The 14,456-nt window shown below is 40.7% G+C and overlaps 1 protein-coding gene across 20 annotated transcripts in view; it reads right to left on the minus strand.

Annotated features, from left to right (window-relative positions):
• Positions 1-14,456, minus strand: part of adgrb2 (adhesion G protein-coupled receptor B2) — a 362,204-nt gene that overhangs the window by 77,275 nt on the left and 270,473 nt on the right. For 19 of the 20 annotated variants that reach the window (XM_058047721.1, XM_058047718.1, XM_058047717.1 and 16 more), the window contains 2 exons: positions 6,024-6,107; positions 4,904-5,092 (listed from right to left, as the gene is read on the minus strand). In XM_058047721.1, coding sequence (XP_057903704.1) covers positions 4,904-5,092; positions 6,024-6,107 — 273 coding nt within the window. The remainder of the gene's footprint in view (positions 1-4,903; positions 5,093-6,023; positions 6,108-14,456) is intronic. The other variant, XM_058047722.1, reaches the window with a different exon arrangement.

Here is a 14,456-nt window from a genome sequence, read left to right on the forward strand (position 1 = left end):
TGCAAAGTTTTCTTCCGACTTGCACATCTCGTCTAATTTTAGCAAAAGATGTAGCTGTTGAGATAAATGAAAGTGGAATAAACGAGCGTTGGAAATGCACAAAAGCCTCGTCAATAATGAATGTGACCTCAAGACTCTTTTTGTGTTGCTTTATCATGGAGCATTACTCTGAGTACTGTCGACTTGATCCAATTCAGCCATGCAGCCGTGGCCAAACAATCTGCAAATGTAAAGTGCAAACCACCGTACTTAGCGATATGCTTCCTAAAACTGCTTGCACGAAGTTCAGAGCAACAAGTCATGCTTGTTCTTAATGGCTTGATTAAGGAAATTATATATATGAGAGTGATTTGACTTGGGGGGATACATTGGGCAAAAGAGAGAGAAAGAGAAATTTTGAGGAAGCTAGTTGGCCTTATGTTGAGCAAAGCTAAATAAATCATAGCCAATAAATAATTAAGTCTACTCTGTGAAGGAAGGCTCAAAGGAGCAGGAGAAGGAGGCAAAGAGATGGCGCCATTAAATAGTATGCAGATGTGAGGTGCTGCTAGTAAATAGCAAAATATTCTGCGATCTGGCCATCTGTGTTTATGTTCTAAAGTAGGAACCAACATTAACAACCTGTGATGTCAACGTTTGAGAGAATGAGGTAAGTTCCTGTGATGATTTAGAAAGACAGGACTTTGCACATGAAAATGATGATTATTTACGGATGTACAATACATTGTCACTGCATAGAGGGCGATCCTCCAACAACTTGCTGCGGTTTATCCCATTTCTGCCATACCGACTCAAAGAAATCACATCTTCACACAAGCTCTGCTTCCGCAACATTGATCACCTTCCTACAAAATCAAGGCTGACAGCTCATAAAGATATTGAAAAGCCGTTGGAGAACCAAATACATATGCAAGTCAAACACAAGGCATGATCAATACAATACACAGCCAAGAAAACCAATACATATACTTAATTAATCGTCAAAAACCTCCAATCAGCAAAGTCTAGCTTACGTCACAACCTGTCATATGGGCTGCTATGGCCTGTCTACGTGTAAAAACATGCAAGAAGAGCGGGCGTGTGTGACGTGCTGATGTTTGAGCCCTAGAGGTTCTTTGTCATTTCAACCAAACTCTACCAGCACTTATGTTTCTTTCAGGTTACATATGCATTTAGCATATCTTCTTGCGTCGTTCGTATTGCGAAGGTGTGTCTTTTTTACATTTTGCAAAATCACATACGGAATTAGTGCAGCCGGAATAGATTAAGATATTTCATATGTCCACCATGTGTGTTGTGATATTGGTCCTTCATGGTCATCACAGCTATGTTGTCCATGAACAGGAATGACAATAACATAAAAGGCTAAAAGTGTGCCTAAAGGAAGCTAAAATACAACATCTTTTAAAGAAACGTGCACAATTACAGTAACAGGACACTTAGTTATAGGGCTAATCAGACAAAGGTAATGTGCAATTATGATGTGGGAACTCGTTAACAGCTTTAAATATATGTTCAATTATTAAACATGCTCATGTGATTATGTATGCCATATTAAGTACACTCGCATGTGAGAAAACTAGACGATAATAGGACACATGTATCATATTAACCCTTAAGATTAGCATCATTATGGGTATTTTAATGCAGGGTCAAAGCACACGTGTAGCAATATTTATGCTACGAGTTCGACTTGAGTGCACTGCTGGAATGATTACTGGATATGTGGTGCTGTAGCATTTGACTATGCACTGACCCAGGCATGTATCGCATAAAGCAATGCTGTTTAACTCCATGTTTTGAATGCCACGGAGTCGTGGGCAAATCAGCAGTAGCTAAACAGAACTCAAGTGGAGGTAGGACTTGACTTTGCATGCTTGAGGGCAGGGGCCCTTGATGCTGCATCCCAAATGAAAGAGAAGAAAACAAGTTCATTTGCTAGACCACTTAATGCCTAGTTGGCTTTAAGAAGAACATGACGGTTCGGTAAAATTGATTCAGTATCACCTCCATTTGGGAGAGGTTGCACAAACAGTACAAGCAGAATGTCCTTTTACACGCCATTGCCTTTCTGTCCATGCCAGTTGTCTATGATTTTTCACGCGCACGGATGTGCCCACAGACATATCCACCCACACTTACAGCACACCAATAGTATTCACTAAGTTTAAATCAAAACATAAACAGTGGGGAGGAAAAAGGAGGATGGGGGAGAAAAAAGAAACAATTCTGACAAGCCAATCTAGCAAATAAAATATGCACAGTGCATTCTCTCCACCTCAGGATATCTGGCGGGGACTCTGCCTGTGTGCCTTGTTTATTCATTGGGAGTAAATACATATGAAACAGAATAAATAATGTTGACTTGGAATACTTCATGTTGCAGATTTTGGGAGGCAGGCTCATAATATCTTTGCAAGGTTTGCTAATGTACATTAGGTGCCTGAAAAAATTCATATATTATTGAGTGTGCTTATAATTCTAACCTACTGGATAGTTGGCTATATATATATACTCAAAAACGTAAACGTAGCAGATTTGCTTCAGTAATTCTATTAAATTAATAAAAATGTCCTACAATAGATTTAAAAAGAAAATAAGCAAAGCTTAAATTGATCTGGATACACGAAGACATTTAATGGGTTCACATGGAGGTCGCAGTGAGTTACTTCAGAAATTTTAATTGAAATTGTGGCGTTAGTTTTTGTGTCACCCAGCTGTCAGACTTAACCAATAAAACATGCATACACGTGAGTGGAAAAAGCTAATTGATGGCAGAGTATTTTTAAACGTCAATTATATCAAGCTCATTAAACACATTCATGCTGCCGCCTCCGCATTGCCCGGTTTAGCAGAGTTTGCTATGATACCAGTCTGCTGATCCCTGAGGTGTCCCTGCACCCCAGCAGAAGCACGGTGGTGAAATAATAAATGAAATAGAATGCAGCCACCGATATCCCATCAAAGGAGCTGCTGAGGATATTAATACCAACACTGAAGAGCAAACGAGGCACTTAGAAATACAAATCGTATAGCCGCATTTGGATTAAAAACAAGATTAGCATATGCGCTGACTGGGAAGGAAACGGTTTCTTTTATGCTGTTTTTAGATTGTTTTTGGTGGGGGGGAGTTGGCTGCATCAGTAAACATAGACTGACTCCTAACTTGCGCAACAAAAATGCATTAACACAAAACTTACATGGTCAATTACCCAATTATTGACCTTAATCTAAAAAAACAAAAAAAAAGACAGATGGTGTTTACATTCATTCCTTATGTAATATATCACTTGTAATTGTGTTTACATGTGGTCGAGTACAAGCTAAGTACTGTCATTAAACAGCAAAAACATAACTGAAGAACAAATAAGGCAGATGTCGCAGAGTTAAAGTGAGATTAAAATTTTGAGAAAAATGCATATTGAACATATTGGGATTACTGTACAGTAAAACCTTACCTTTCAAACGCCGCCGTTTTTGAATGATTGTGATTTAAACAATAATTTTCACCAGCATTCTTTCCTTGGTTCGTGTACACTTTCTCTGTTATTGTCCACTCGGGCACAACCTTAATGAATTCAATGGTGTTTCTCACCTTTATTAAAATGTATGATGATTTGTCATGTCCCATATGGAAACACTGATGAATGATCTCCGCACCTTGTTCTCCACGTCATACAGTAAGTACACCGAGCATCTTACACTCATGTCCACATTCCACACTGTGACACTGACATTTAAGGTCTTGTTCACAACACCTGACATTAGCATGCACACTGGGTCACTGTGTCACAAGTGGGCAGCTTTTAAGTGTGTCAGTTTACACCAGGGAATAGCGTGCATGTTCCCACATGTGTCCCACAGCAGTGGATCCCACATCAAACGTGTTGTTTTGGAGTTTAGCATTTATTCATGAAAATAACCATTATTAATATACTAAATAGCGCTAAGAGCAGTCTTTGAAATCAATTTTAATTTAATTTACCATACGATATGTAGTAAAGATGCATATTTAGCACTGCAACATCAAGGACGTCCATCCATCATTCTTTGGAATTATATTCCGAGGTTAAAGAGGTTCACTGTCACCATGCAGAATATACAGAAGTTGCTAAGAGACAATATTTTTTTTGTCAAGCTGGCACAACGTGAACTGATTGAAATGATTATCGATGACCCTTTAGGCAATCATACCGCCAGGGGAAAGATGATTTCACTTCATCTACTAATTAGTACACAAACACATCTTGTAATAACATACATGATAAAATATATCTCAAGAACTGCCTCAGATGATGACGTTCCTGCAGTCATAGAGGACAATCGTTTGGAAAACCTCAACACTGGTGCTCAGCGAGCTGAAGAACGTTCATGTTCAAACTTGATGCAGCCATGCCTTCATATACATTTCTTCAAATCAAATAGGTGGCTGAATACAATAAAGAAAGCACATCATATTTCTTAGATACTCATAATCATGTTTGAAAGCATCAAGCTCCTCCGCTGTGCCCAAACTTAAAATTATGTTTTCCAGTGTGTGTGTGACCGGAAGAAAAGCTCTGACACGCTTGGGAATTTCGAGATCCCAAAAATAAGACAATCAAAATACTTTTGGATTTGAGATAGGATTCATGCAGAAAAATGTTTGGTCATGTTGAATGACCAAAGTGCGGGAAGCCACAGTACTGTATTGTAACTTCAAATGCCAGGACTGGATAGAAATCGCTACTTGTATTAATATTTACTTTACACTGTTGATTGTTTTCATTGCCTTTTACGACCACGTCAGGGGTTGGACGATTTGAAATATTTTGGAAAAAAAAAAGCGCACTACTCCCTCTGCATTTTTGAAGTGATGATCATTACATAATATTGACTTCTGTTGAAAGGTCCATCGACATACCTGAGCTTATGATCCCCGGTTCACCCGGACAGGAAGCTGTATTGTTGCACATGCGTGTCTCTCGCAGGGCACCGCTGCACAGTGTCCCGTAAGGAGACGAAACACACGAGCGCGTCCTGACTTGCCAGCCGTGCCCACATGTGAGAGAACACACGCTCCACTGGGACCACTCTTCTGCTGCAGGGTCGCCTATAGATTTGGACACAGAGGCTAGTTCTTATCCACTGTTTCGGAGGGAGGACATTTTCAGGACTTTTTGCCAATAGACAAACTTGTGCTGCTACAACACGCCCTATAGCCGATTAACCCAAATCCATTTGAAATTACAATAAAGCATAGCATAGATCCAAAGTAGGCCTGTGTAAAGCATTGAAAGCATGGATGCTTGAGCATCATTATAGCTTTTTTATAATTCTTCAAAATAGATACAGTATGTCCCAAGGTATTTTCTTCCTAAAAAGAGATTATTAGGTATTAAGTCATTCCACATTGCTTGAAATTGTTTTCCAAGTACAGTGTTCTTTGATAGAGGCGTGATCACGTGTCAGAGAAGGAAATCAAATTAATTTCATGTCCTTTAATCGCATTACATCTTCATTAACATGCCGTGAGTCAGGGTTTAAGCTCATCTCCGACGCCTGGAGGAATGGGAGAATGGGAGCGGCGAAGAAGCAAGAGACGCTAAAAGAGAGGACGGGACAGAGTGGTGGGTTTTCCCTGACAGAAGGGGCTTTCTGCTGCACACAGTGGGATCGGTGGATACGCGTGTGTGTGTGTGTGCTCGCAATGTGTGACCGTATGCTCATAGGCGCAGGACGACCTGTCGGAATGTAGGTCAAGGCGTCAGCGTGTAATGTCATGGATTCAAAAGCACCGCTCACTGCACATAAACACTTGACATTTTTGTCTTATATTTAATAGATTATGTCATGAATAGTTAAATGAGTCCATCTTTCTGTTCAAACACGGTTACGTAAGACGCATAGTCGCAAATGCCAACGGTCAACATTGGCTCACTACTTGAGGCTCGAAATGTTGACAGAGGATTAATATGGACCTTTTATTTCAAAGCTAAAGGGATTCTGTTTTTCACTTGTGCATATACACACACGTTACGCACCTGTTTGTGCCTGAAACACACCTGGCTGGTCAGCTGATCTTGGTCTTTGCGTCTTCACCTTCAGGTCATCATCATCATATGGCTCTAAAAGCAAACAGGAATTCTGTTAATATCTGTTTTTTTTTTTGTTTTTTTTTACCTCATCTTATTGAGTATATTCTTTTATTATCACTACAATAGCACAACTTCTGCAGATAAAAATAATCTCCGGAGTACAGCACATTTAACATCTTGAGTGCGCCTAATTACTGATGTTAATAAGCAGCTGCTTGCAAATGTGGAGTAGTATTACAGTATATTTGTTAAGATAGAGCAAATCTAGCTATCCGCTTGAGACAAGTTAGTTTGACAGACAAAGTGCAACGACTGGCTTTGACACTGACAGACGTAAATAACAAGACAGCTTCACAAATAATATTTTGACATTTTAAGTTACTGTGATGTTGTGTGTCACTTCGTTTTGAAAAAAGAAGAACAGCTACTGGGATTTTAGTAGTGAGCACAATGTCACCGTGAACCCTGTGAAGTCAACATAGCCGTGACAGTGATTGGATGATGTGGTGCCTCAGACTGACAAGGCCTCAGAAGACACAGGTTTTCTTTTAAAAAGTGACAACTAAAAAAAAAAAAAAATCAAGTGTGGGCTGTGACTTGCGAACATAATAAGTTGTGACCGAAGTAAAAGTAACAGATGACTTCAGTAAAAGTCATTCCACTTAACTCTCAGAAGTCTTTGAGCTCGTGGATGCAGGCTCAGCACAATAGGTTGCGTAGCATGATAAAACATGATGAAACTGCCTTCAAGTTTTTAAATTGTGAAAATCGGCAAAATGAAACCTGTTCTCTGTAATTTATATAGCAGATTAGTGGAAGAAATGTTGTCATCAGTGAATCAAAGCAGTCAATCATTTGGTTGCAGAAGGAGCCGACACAAAGACGCACATGGCTTTGAAAGGCCAGTAAAGGCTAACTGTCCCTTGTGTTTGTTCCACAATACATGCTTTCTTGAAGAGGACAAAAACTTGCAGTCCAAAGGTTTCCTACTGTGGGTGATGTGAGTGGTAACTCATCCATTTTATTCACTGAGGGCCGCACGTTAGCGAGGTAAGGAGAGAGTGTGATGTTAGCTTGATGGTGTGTGGAGACTACAGTACTCTGGAGAGCTCCAGGACGAGTCAAAGATCGGTGATATACACATTAGTCCACAATAAACACAAATCCAATATCTATAGGCTCTTGTGAGTACAAGCGAGAGAAAATACTACAAAACTACAAATACAAATTTGTATCCAATGGTTATTCATAACAAAAACACAACTGGTTACAACCAGTAGAGTTGTAGATTCAGTACCAGTTTGCTGTCCCATAGTTTGTCGCTATAGTTTACCAGGCACCAATCCATGTTGAGGTTGCATTTGGAAAAAGGTGAGCAAAAGGGTGAACTTTCCTGCAAATAGAGCATAGATCAGTTCTTCACCGACTCAGCAGCTTTACACAGTGTCCAAGCCATAATAATAGATTACCCAGTAGCCAGATAAACTCACTTTCACTTTACTCTATGCCATCACTTCAGCATGTTAAATTCAGTGCAAACAATAATGCACAGTATAGCTCCTTAACAGGAACAACTTAGGCACTGAAGCTCAGACGTGCTCACATATGGTATGTACACGCACAAACTGTGGTAAATAAACAAAAAAATGTCGTGCAGCGGAGCGTGTCGGAACGCGAGGCAGCAGTCTGCGGTTTGGGATGGAGCCAGTGAAGGCCACGGGCATCTATGTTGGACTTTAGTCGGATTTAAGCCTGCTGGGAAGCCTGTGCATGTGTGATTGTTTGTGTTGCATGGGAGATCGTATGCTAACATGGAGGGAAACAGCTGTGTTGAATTTAAAAAAAGGCGAACATAACAAAAGTGTCTTGCTGTGGACTACTGTCAGCTGTTTCTGTGCGGCGTCATGTAATGGATGTACACTTTCTTTACAACAATCACAAATGATTTTCTCGCCTATACATCCATTGCAGGCTTATAGCTCTCTGGTGCTGTCCATTTATTCCAGAGTCCATCTGGGAGGGCCCAAGCTGATAGAAGCACACTGTAATGGACATTTTATAAGCTACTGGACAGATAGATCCACTCCAGTCGCTCTCCCTCACCCCTTTCTGCCTCCAAAGCAGATATGAGAAGAGAAGTTGAATTAGATTGGTGCAGGACAGCGTCTCCCCGGCTATGAGGACCTCAAGGTCGTTTGTGTGCTTTCAAAATGGATTCAGAATCAAGTTTTCTCAACCCCATGGGCTGTCTGTGTATTTGTCTCGTCACCACCCCCCTTTGGCACATATACAATCACATATACGCAATGATCTGCACAACCCTGCCATACGTTCTGTGGCTAAAATTGGTTTTGTTTCATTTCTCCTCCATTTCTTTGCTGCCCCATCACCTGTTTGGCTTTCTTTATGAGATATTTTCAACTGGTCCTACTATTATGCTACCATAAAAAACCTTTTCTTTCCCCTATTGCTTTACTTTTGTGATAAGTATGTGCAAATTTTAATAAACAGCCAATGCAAATCAGAGGATGTTTACGAGCTGCTTATGGGATACCTTATTCATAATACTGTAAGTGCATTTGCAGCACTTGTTGCACAGTTGCTTTGTTCTTGGCAAGTTAGTGTAGGCATTGTAGGGACAAACCAATGCAACCTTGTGGGTCAAGGCTTTCTAGTCTTAGAATGAACACAATATGCATGGATATGAAAGCTCTTTGGTAAAAATATTCACTCTAGCCTAATTAAACGCTTGAACCGTAAGAAAAGGGCAACTTGCGTAGGTGTTGGGATTAAATACAGCATATTAGCAGCGCTAGGGGTGGACGGTACTACAAAGTATATATGCATCAACTATAGATGCTCCGATTGATAGAGCACTGATCAGTATCTGCTGATAAAATATGCAGTAGAAGCCATTTAAGGCTGATCTCGTAAGTTTGCCAACATTACCAGTATTTGACCGGAGCACCTCTAATAAACACAACATGAGAAAATGTAACAATATCAATCAAATTATACAGTATCTTTCCCAAGATGCAACATGATCACGGGAGGAGAGGACGGAGGATCAAACCTGCAACCTTCAGGTTGGGAGACGACCGCTCTTCCACCTGAGCCCCATTTTGGTATGTCCAACTCAAACCAAACTGTACACAAACCAAATATTTTCCTTTCCCATAAGACATTTTGCAAATCCAATTAATCCCCAAAATATTAAAAGAAAACATTTTATTGCTAAACATGCAGAAAACAAACTCAAAATACATTTTAAATGTCACCTTCACACATCCCTTCTCTGTTGTTGTCCTTGCCTTCTCCTCACCTGTATTATTATTTTTTCCTTTTCAGAGGCCTGGCTAGCTGGAGGCGGGACAACTGGCTGCACCTGTTGCTGACCGCCTACTGCTCTACTTAGGCTGACAGCATGTACCTGGGACATGCTGCTGCTTTCTTCCCCTCCTGCTTGTCATTTATTCATGGACTATTCCCCATGATGTGTGTATTGCTTTTTGCTAGTCGGTTATTTTTTTTTACAACTTTGCTTCTTCAATCTATGGGCAGAACGTAACATCAAAGGGATAAATGGACATTTAACATCACATTAAAGGCAGCTATGAGGAAAAAAAACTGTGGTTGGTATGAGTTATGTCTTGAAATCCATAGTGTTGCTCATCTTCTTAATCATAGTGTTTGCACTAGCAACTTTATTTGGCTCCATTGTGGATTATCTTACAGCCGTTATCAATTAGAAAAGCAGGCACTTGCGGTGTAACTGTGTTACTTAGAAAATAACTACACAATCAAAAGTTGATGATGTCATAGATGGGCGACGAAGCTGGGGGGCAATGATTTCGAACTGCAACACCGATGTTTTGTGCTAAAAATATGTTACAAACACAGTTGGACTCACACAATAAGATATGTGTTGCAATTTTTAAATACTGATAATGCAGTAGAGTTAATGCAGAAAAAAAAATATAGCTGAAGTTAGCTGCTTTTTATTTAGAGGATCATCAGTTTTTCTGAAACACTGTTGAACCAAAGGTTAGACAAATTTTTCCACTCTCCAGGGATCTTGTAAGCTTTCAGCTAAATTGGATGGAAACAGGAGCCAAATTCAATCTCAAATTGGACTCAGCTTTCAGATCGTACACGGATTTTACTTCCGTCCACACAGCGAGGTTGGCAAGAACTGACCATCTTGAAGGTGAGCACTATCACCTGACAACAATGATATGGATGTACATGACAGAGCTTTTTTGAACAGATCGATTTCTGCTCAAGCTCGTCTCTGCAGGAAGATGGTGTTGCTATAGCAACATCATGCAGACGCCATGGAGGAATTTTGAAGAGAGTGGTAACAAGGGGATGTTTGGTGGAAGGGATTATGAATCAGTGTCCCCTCTCGGGGCGCTAGCTGTGCCCCTGACAGCAAGGTGAACCGATTGAGTGGATGGTTTCTCTCTGATGTTCAGAGGAAGATACCTTGCTCTTGCTGTGAAGCTGGTATCCATCCTTTTTCTATCCTCTGTATTACTTTTTCATATTCAATTGTGGGTGTGTTCTTAAGCACTGTCAATGTCCTATTTTCTGTCAGCGTCCGAAATGGATGCACACTATTGAGGACCTGTAATATTTATCTGATATTTGATAATATTTGATGCAGCTCTTTTAGTATGAACCTATTAAGAACGGAAAAAGGAGAGGAAAAGATTACTTTCTCTAAATATGTGATTGTGAATATATTATATGACTTATTAACAAACAAAGATGGTGCATTGCTGCAGTCTGGTACGTCTCCCAACACTTGTTTGTGTCATACCATTATCCGGAACAGAACATACTGAACATATTATTGCTTCTGCTCGGGAGATAACTGCATAAAGGCATTCAATTATCCACTTCTGTGCTTGCTTGTGTTTAATACCAACAATTTTCTTGTCTGCTCTGAGCCATTACAGCAAAACAAACCTATAAGCAGCAGCCCTCTGCGCCTGGCATCCACTCATACGAACTTCACATCCACTTCTCTCCCCTTACTGGAAAGACCCGATTTGCCTCAAAAAAGGACGAGATTAAGGCAGCAAAGCACATAAGAGGCAAAATTGTACATGTTTTGACTGCAAATGAATTTGTCACTCTTACTCTTTCTTCCATGCATCACAGCCATCTCATGAATCAGTCGCACGGTCGGAACTCCTAATCTTATTTGCGTAGGCATGCAGGGCAGATGTTCCTATCATTAATTTTTACTAGTTTGCTGTCACTGGTCCTGTCATCTGCTATGTAATAAAACAGATATGTAAATCTAAATATCAGACAACAATGATCATAGTCTTCATTTCCGTTGTTTTTCCATTTTGAAAGTTTCTTTCAGAGAAAAGGAAATTCATTTAAATAAAAATGCAATCTTCCGCACCATTCTAAGGCATACCTGTGTAACGGATGCCAGCCAGTGCGGCAAACCTTACTCACTGACACCTTAAAAGTCGTATTGGACATCCAGGCTTTTTAGCTCAATGGCTAGCACTGGTTCAAGCCCTGTCGGAGCCAGGTGGGTCACATTGGTGCCATGATGGATGCAAGTGATGTCTAGGAGGGTGAGTGTAACAGATGCCAGCTGGTGCAGATGTGCAAAAGTATGATGGCAAACCTCACTCCTAGGCATAGAGTTGACATCTCGGGGTTTTTACCCGATGCCTAATGTTCCTGGCTCTAATTGTGCAGACACTTGTTTGACTCCAGGTGGAATTGGGGCTAGCTGTACCAGGCTTCTATCGTTATTTATGCCTTCTAATCAGCTACAACCATTGGGACATCCTTTTACCTTTGGCCGATGAGAGGTGTAGGCATGGACCTCATGTTTGTAACACGCTTGACAGAAACGCTGAATGTGTTTTGTTTGGTGACTCGGGTATGGTTAAAAGAGGAACAAGTACAGTATGATGGTAGAATATATGATACGTAATACAAATAAATTTGCCACCACGAAATGGTTTGCATGTATAACTCTGTAGCCCCTGAAAAAATAATACCGTCTTATGGCTGGACCAATACAATACATGTTTTCTGACGTCATTTAGTCTTTGGCTGCATTCTTGAGTCATTGTGCTTCATTATTTATCACTGCTGATCACATCTGCCTCACATAAAATGGTGACAAAATATTGAATTACCCCCCCCCCCATCACCACGGGCGAGTAAAGTTGAAAAGCCCTTCAGTAACACTTCTCTCATTTTTCCATAGTGTGTTGTAGTCCGCACGCACAAAATGAACACACTTAAATAGCCCGGGGTGAGAACAATCTTGCTCTTTACAAGGCTTAGGAAGCTGTCAGGCCCGCACCACTTTAGATGAGCTATGTCTGTTCTTCGATTCTCCTTCCCTGCAACAAACACATTCCAGATAATTTGGTTAAAAGGTGAGAGGAAATGTTGAGCAAACATGAGCCTCAGTAAATTGTAGCAAGCAGTCAAACCAGCAGGACTAATTGTGATAGTTGTGCAGCAGCAAGGATTCACCACTCTAAGAGAGTTAATTCAGGGAGTTCAGCCCTTATGAAAAGAGTGGCGTATCTTCCCCAGGGACAAATGCTACGCAAATATGTGTCAGCTAGAAAGAGGCTCTTGGAAATGTAACATTCCTGATTTTCAGGACACCATGTTTCGATTGTTTATGGGTGTGCACGTCCGTCTTGAGAGCATCAAAATGTCACCAAGCAAGGGCTCATGTGAAATAAAAAATAAATTTAGCCACTATGACTCCTTCGTTGCCTTTAAATGTCCCTTGCGACATTTAGTAAATATACTTTTATCCCTGTTGAGAGTCATTGGTAGCACACAGCAGTAACACAGATGAAAATGAGGTGCAATTAGACTAAAAAGAGGTGGTCAATCATTGCCTGCACACTGAGGTTTTTTTTTTATCCGTACAACCCACAAGGGCTGATAATCATGCATTGCTGTACTGCAGAGATACCACCTTACCACAGTACATTCTGGTATACCTTCTATTGCACCCATATTGCAGATAGGACCTGCAGCGGATAAACCAAATTGCTCCGTCGATCATGGACTCCTCACTCCCACAGAACCCGTCACACCATCCGCTCAAGCCATCTCTGCAAATGGTTTTTTTGAAAATCACGGAAGATGACTCCGGACAGGACAATCCAACTATGCGAGACTCGTACACACCTGTACCATCAACACCAGAGATGTGGACACATCATTGACCCTGGAACAACTATAGTCCTCAAGAGCAATGGGATTTAGGTACACCAACATACCCTAGAGAGGAAATTTACTAGGGACTAACATGTATTAATACGGCCTTTCAACCAAGATACTGTGCCTGAAACATCTTGGACAAGACAGCATCCACCAAGGAGTACACAATACAGATTTGTTAGACAGCTGGTCAATGACATTATGTGCATTTAGTTGCACATCCCACCCATGCTCCGCAAAAATGTTTTGCTTGACCCCGTCTTCCGCATCTGTATCTCTCACACCAACTACCCTCATGTCCTCCTTCACTACATCCATAAACCTCCTCTTTGGTCTTCCTCTACGCCTCCTATCTGGCAGCTCAAAACGCAGCATCCTTCTACCAATATATTCACTCTCTCTCCCCATTCCTGATCCTATCCATCCTGGTCACTCTCAAATAGAACCACAGCATCCGCATCTCTGCTACCTCCCGTTCAGACTAATACTGAAAATATACACTACTTGTAAGTAAAGGAAAGGAAAAAAATACAGCTTACTTACAGGGTGTTCCTGTCCCTTCAAGACATTATTGTGTCACCTATCTTCAACTTGCCCATGACCCTATCATCCAGCCATCCACCTTCTACCGTTTATCAGTCACACTTAATTTCACCTGTGTGCTTTATATCAGCACCAAGGAAAGTGACTTTTCCACTTTCATGACTGGCCTCAATCAGTCCTCATGACCAACCATCCCATCTTTTTTGCTCACCTCTCTATCACTTCTATCACTGTCAATGTCAGCAGGAGGGATATTTTCATTTCCTTCAGCCTCACCTCATACTCACAGTTGTCTGGACTCGACTGAACTTGACTAATTACTTTGCGGGATCAGTCCATAAGCCTGCAATTGACAAGTACAAATTGGTATTTTTTTTTTTTTTTTTTTTTTTTAAACATACAGTGGGTTCCTTGGTTAATGTCAATCCATTCCAGAAGGTGCGACTCAAACCAAAACAGACTCTAGTCAAATCAAATTATCCTAGAAAATAATATAAATCCAATGGGTAAGCAAAAGTTGAGATAAGATACCCGTGAGTCCCCATTCAGTAAGATGTCCAGGTTTTAAACAACTCATTCATGACTAGTCGTGGCTCTAGTGAGCAG

This window comes from Doryrhamphus excisus, chromosome 14, assembly GCF_030265055.1.
Source record: "Doryrhamphus excisus isolate RoL2022-K1 chromosome 14, RoL_Dexc_1.0, whole genome shotgun sequence".
Classification (NCBI taxonomy): Eukaryota; Metazoa; Chordata; class Actinopteri; order Syngnathiformes; family Syngnathidae; genus Doryrhamphus; species Doryrhamphus excisus.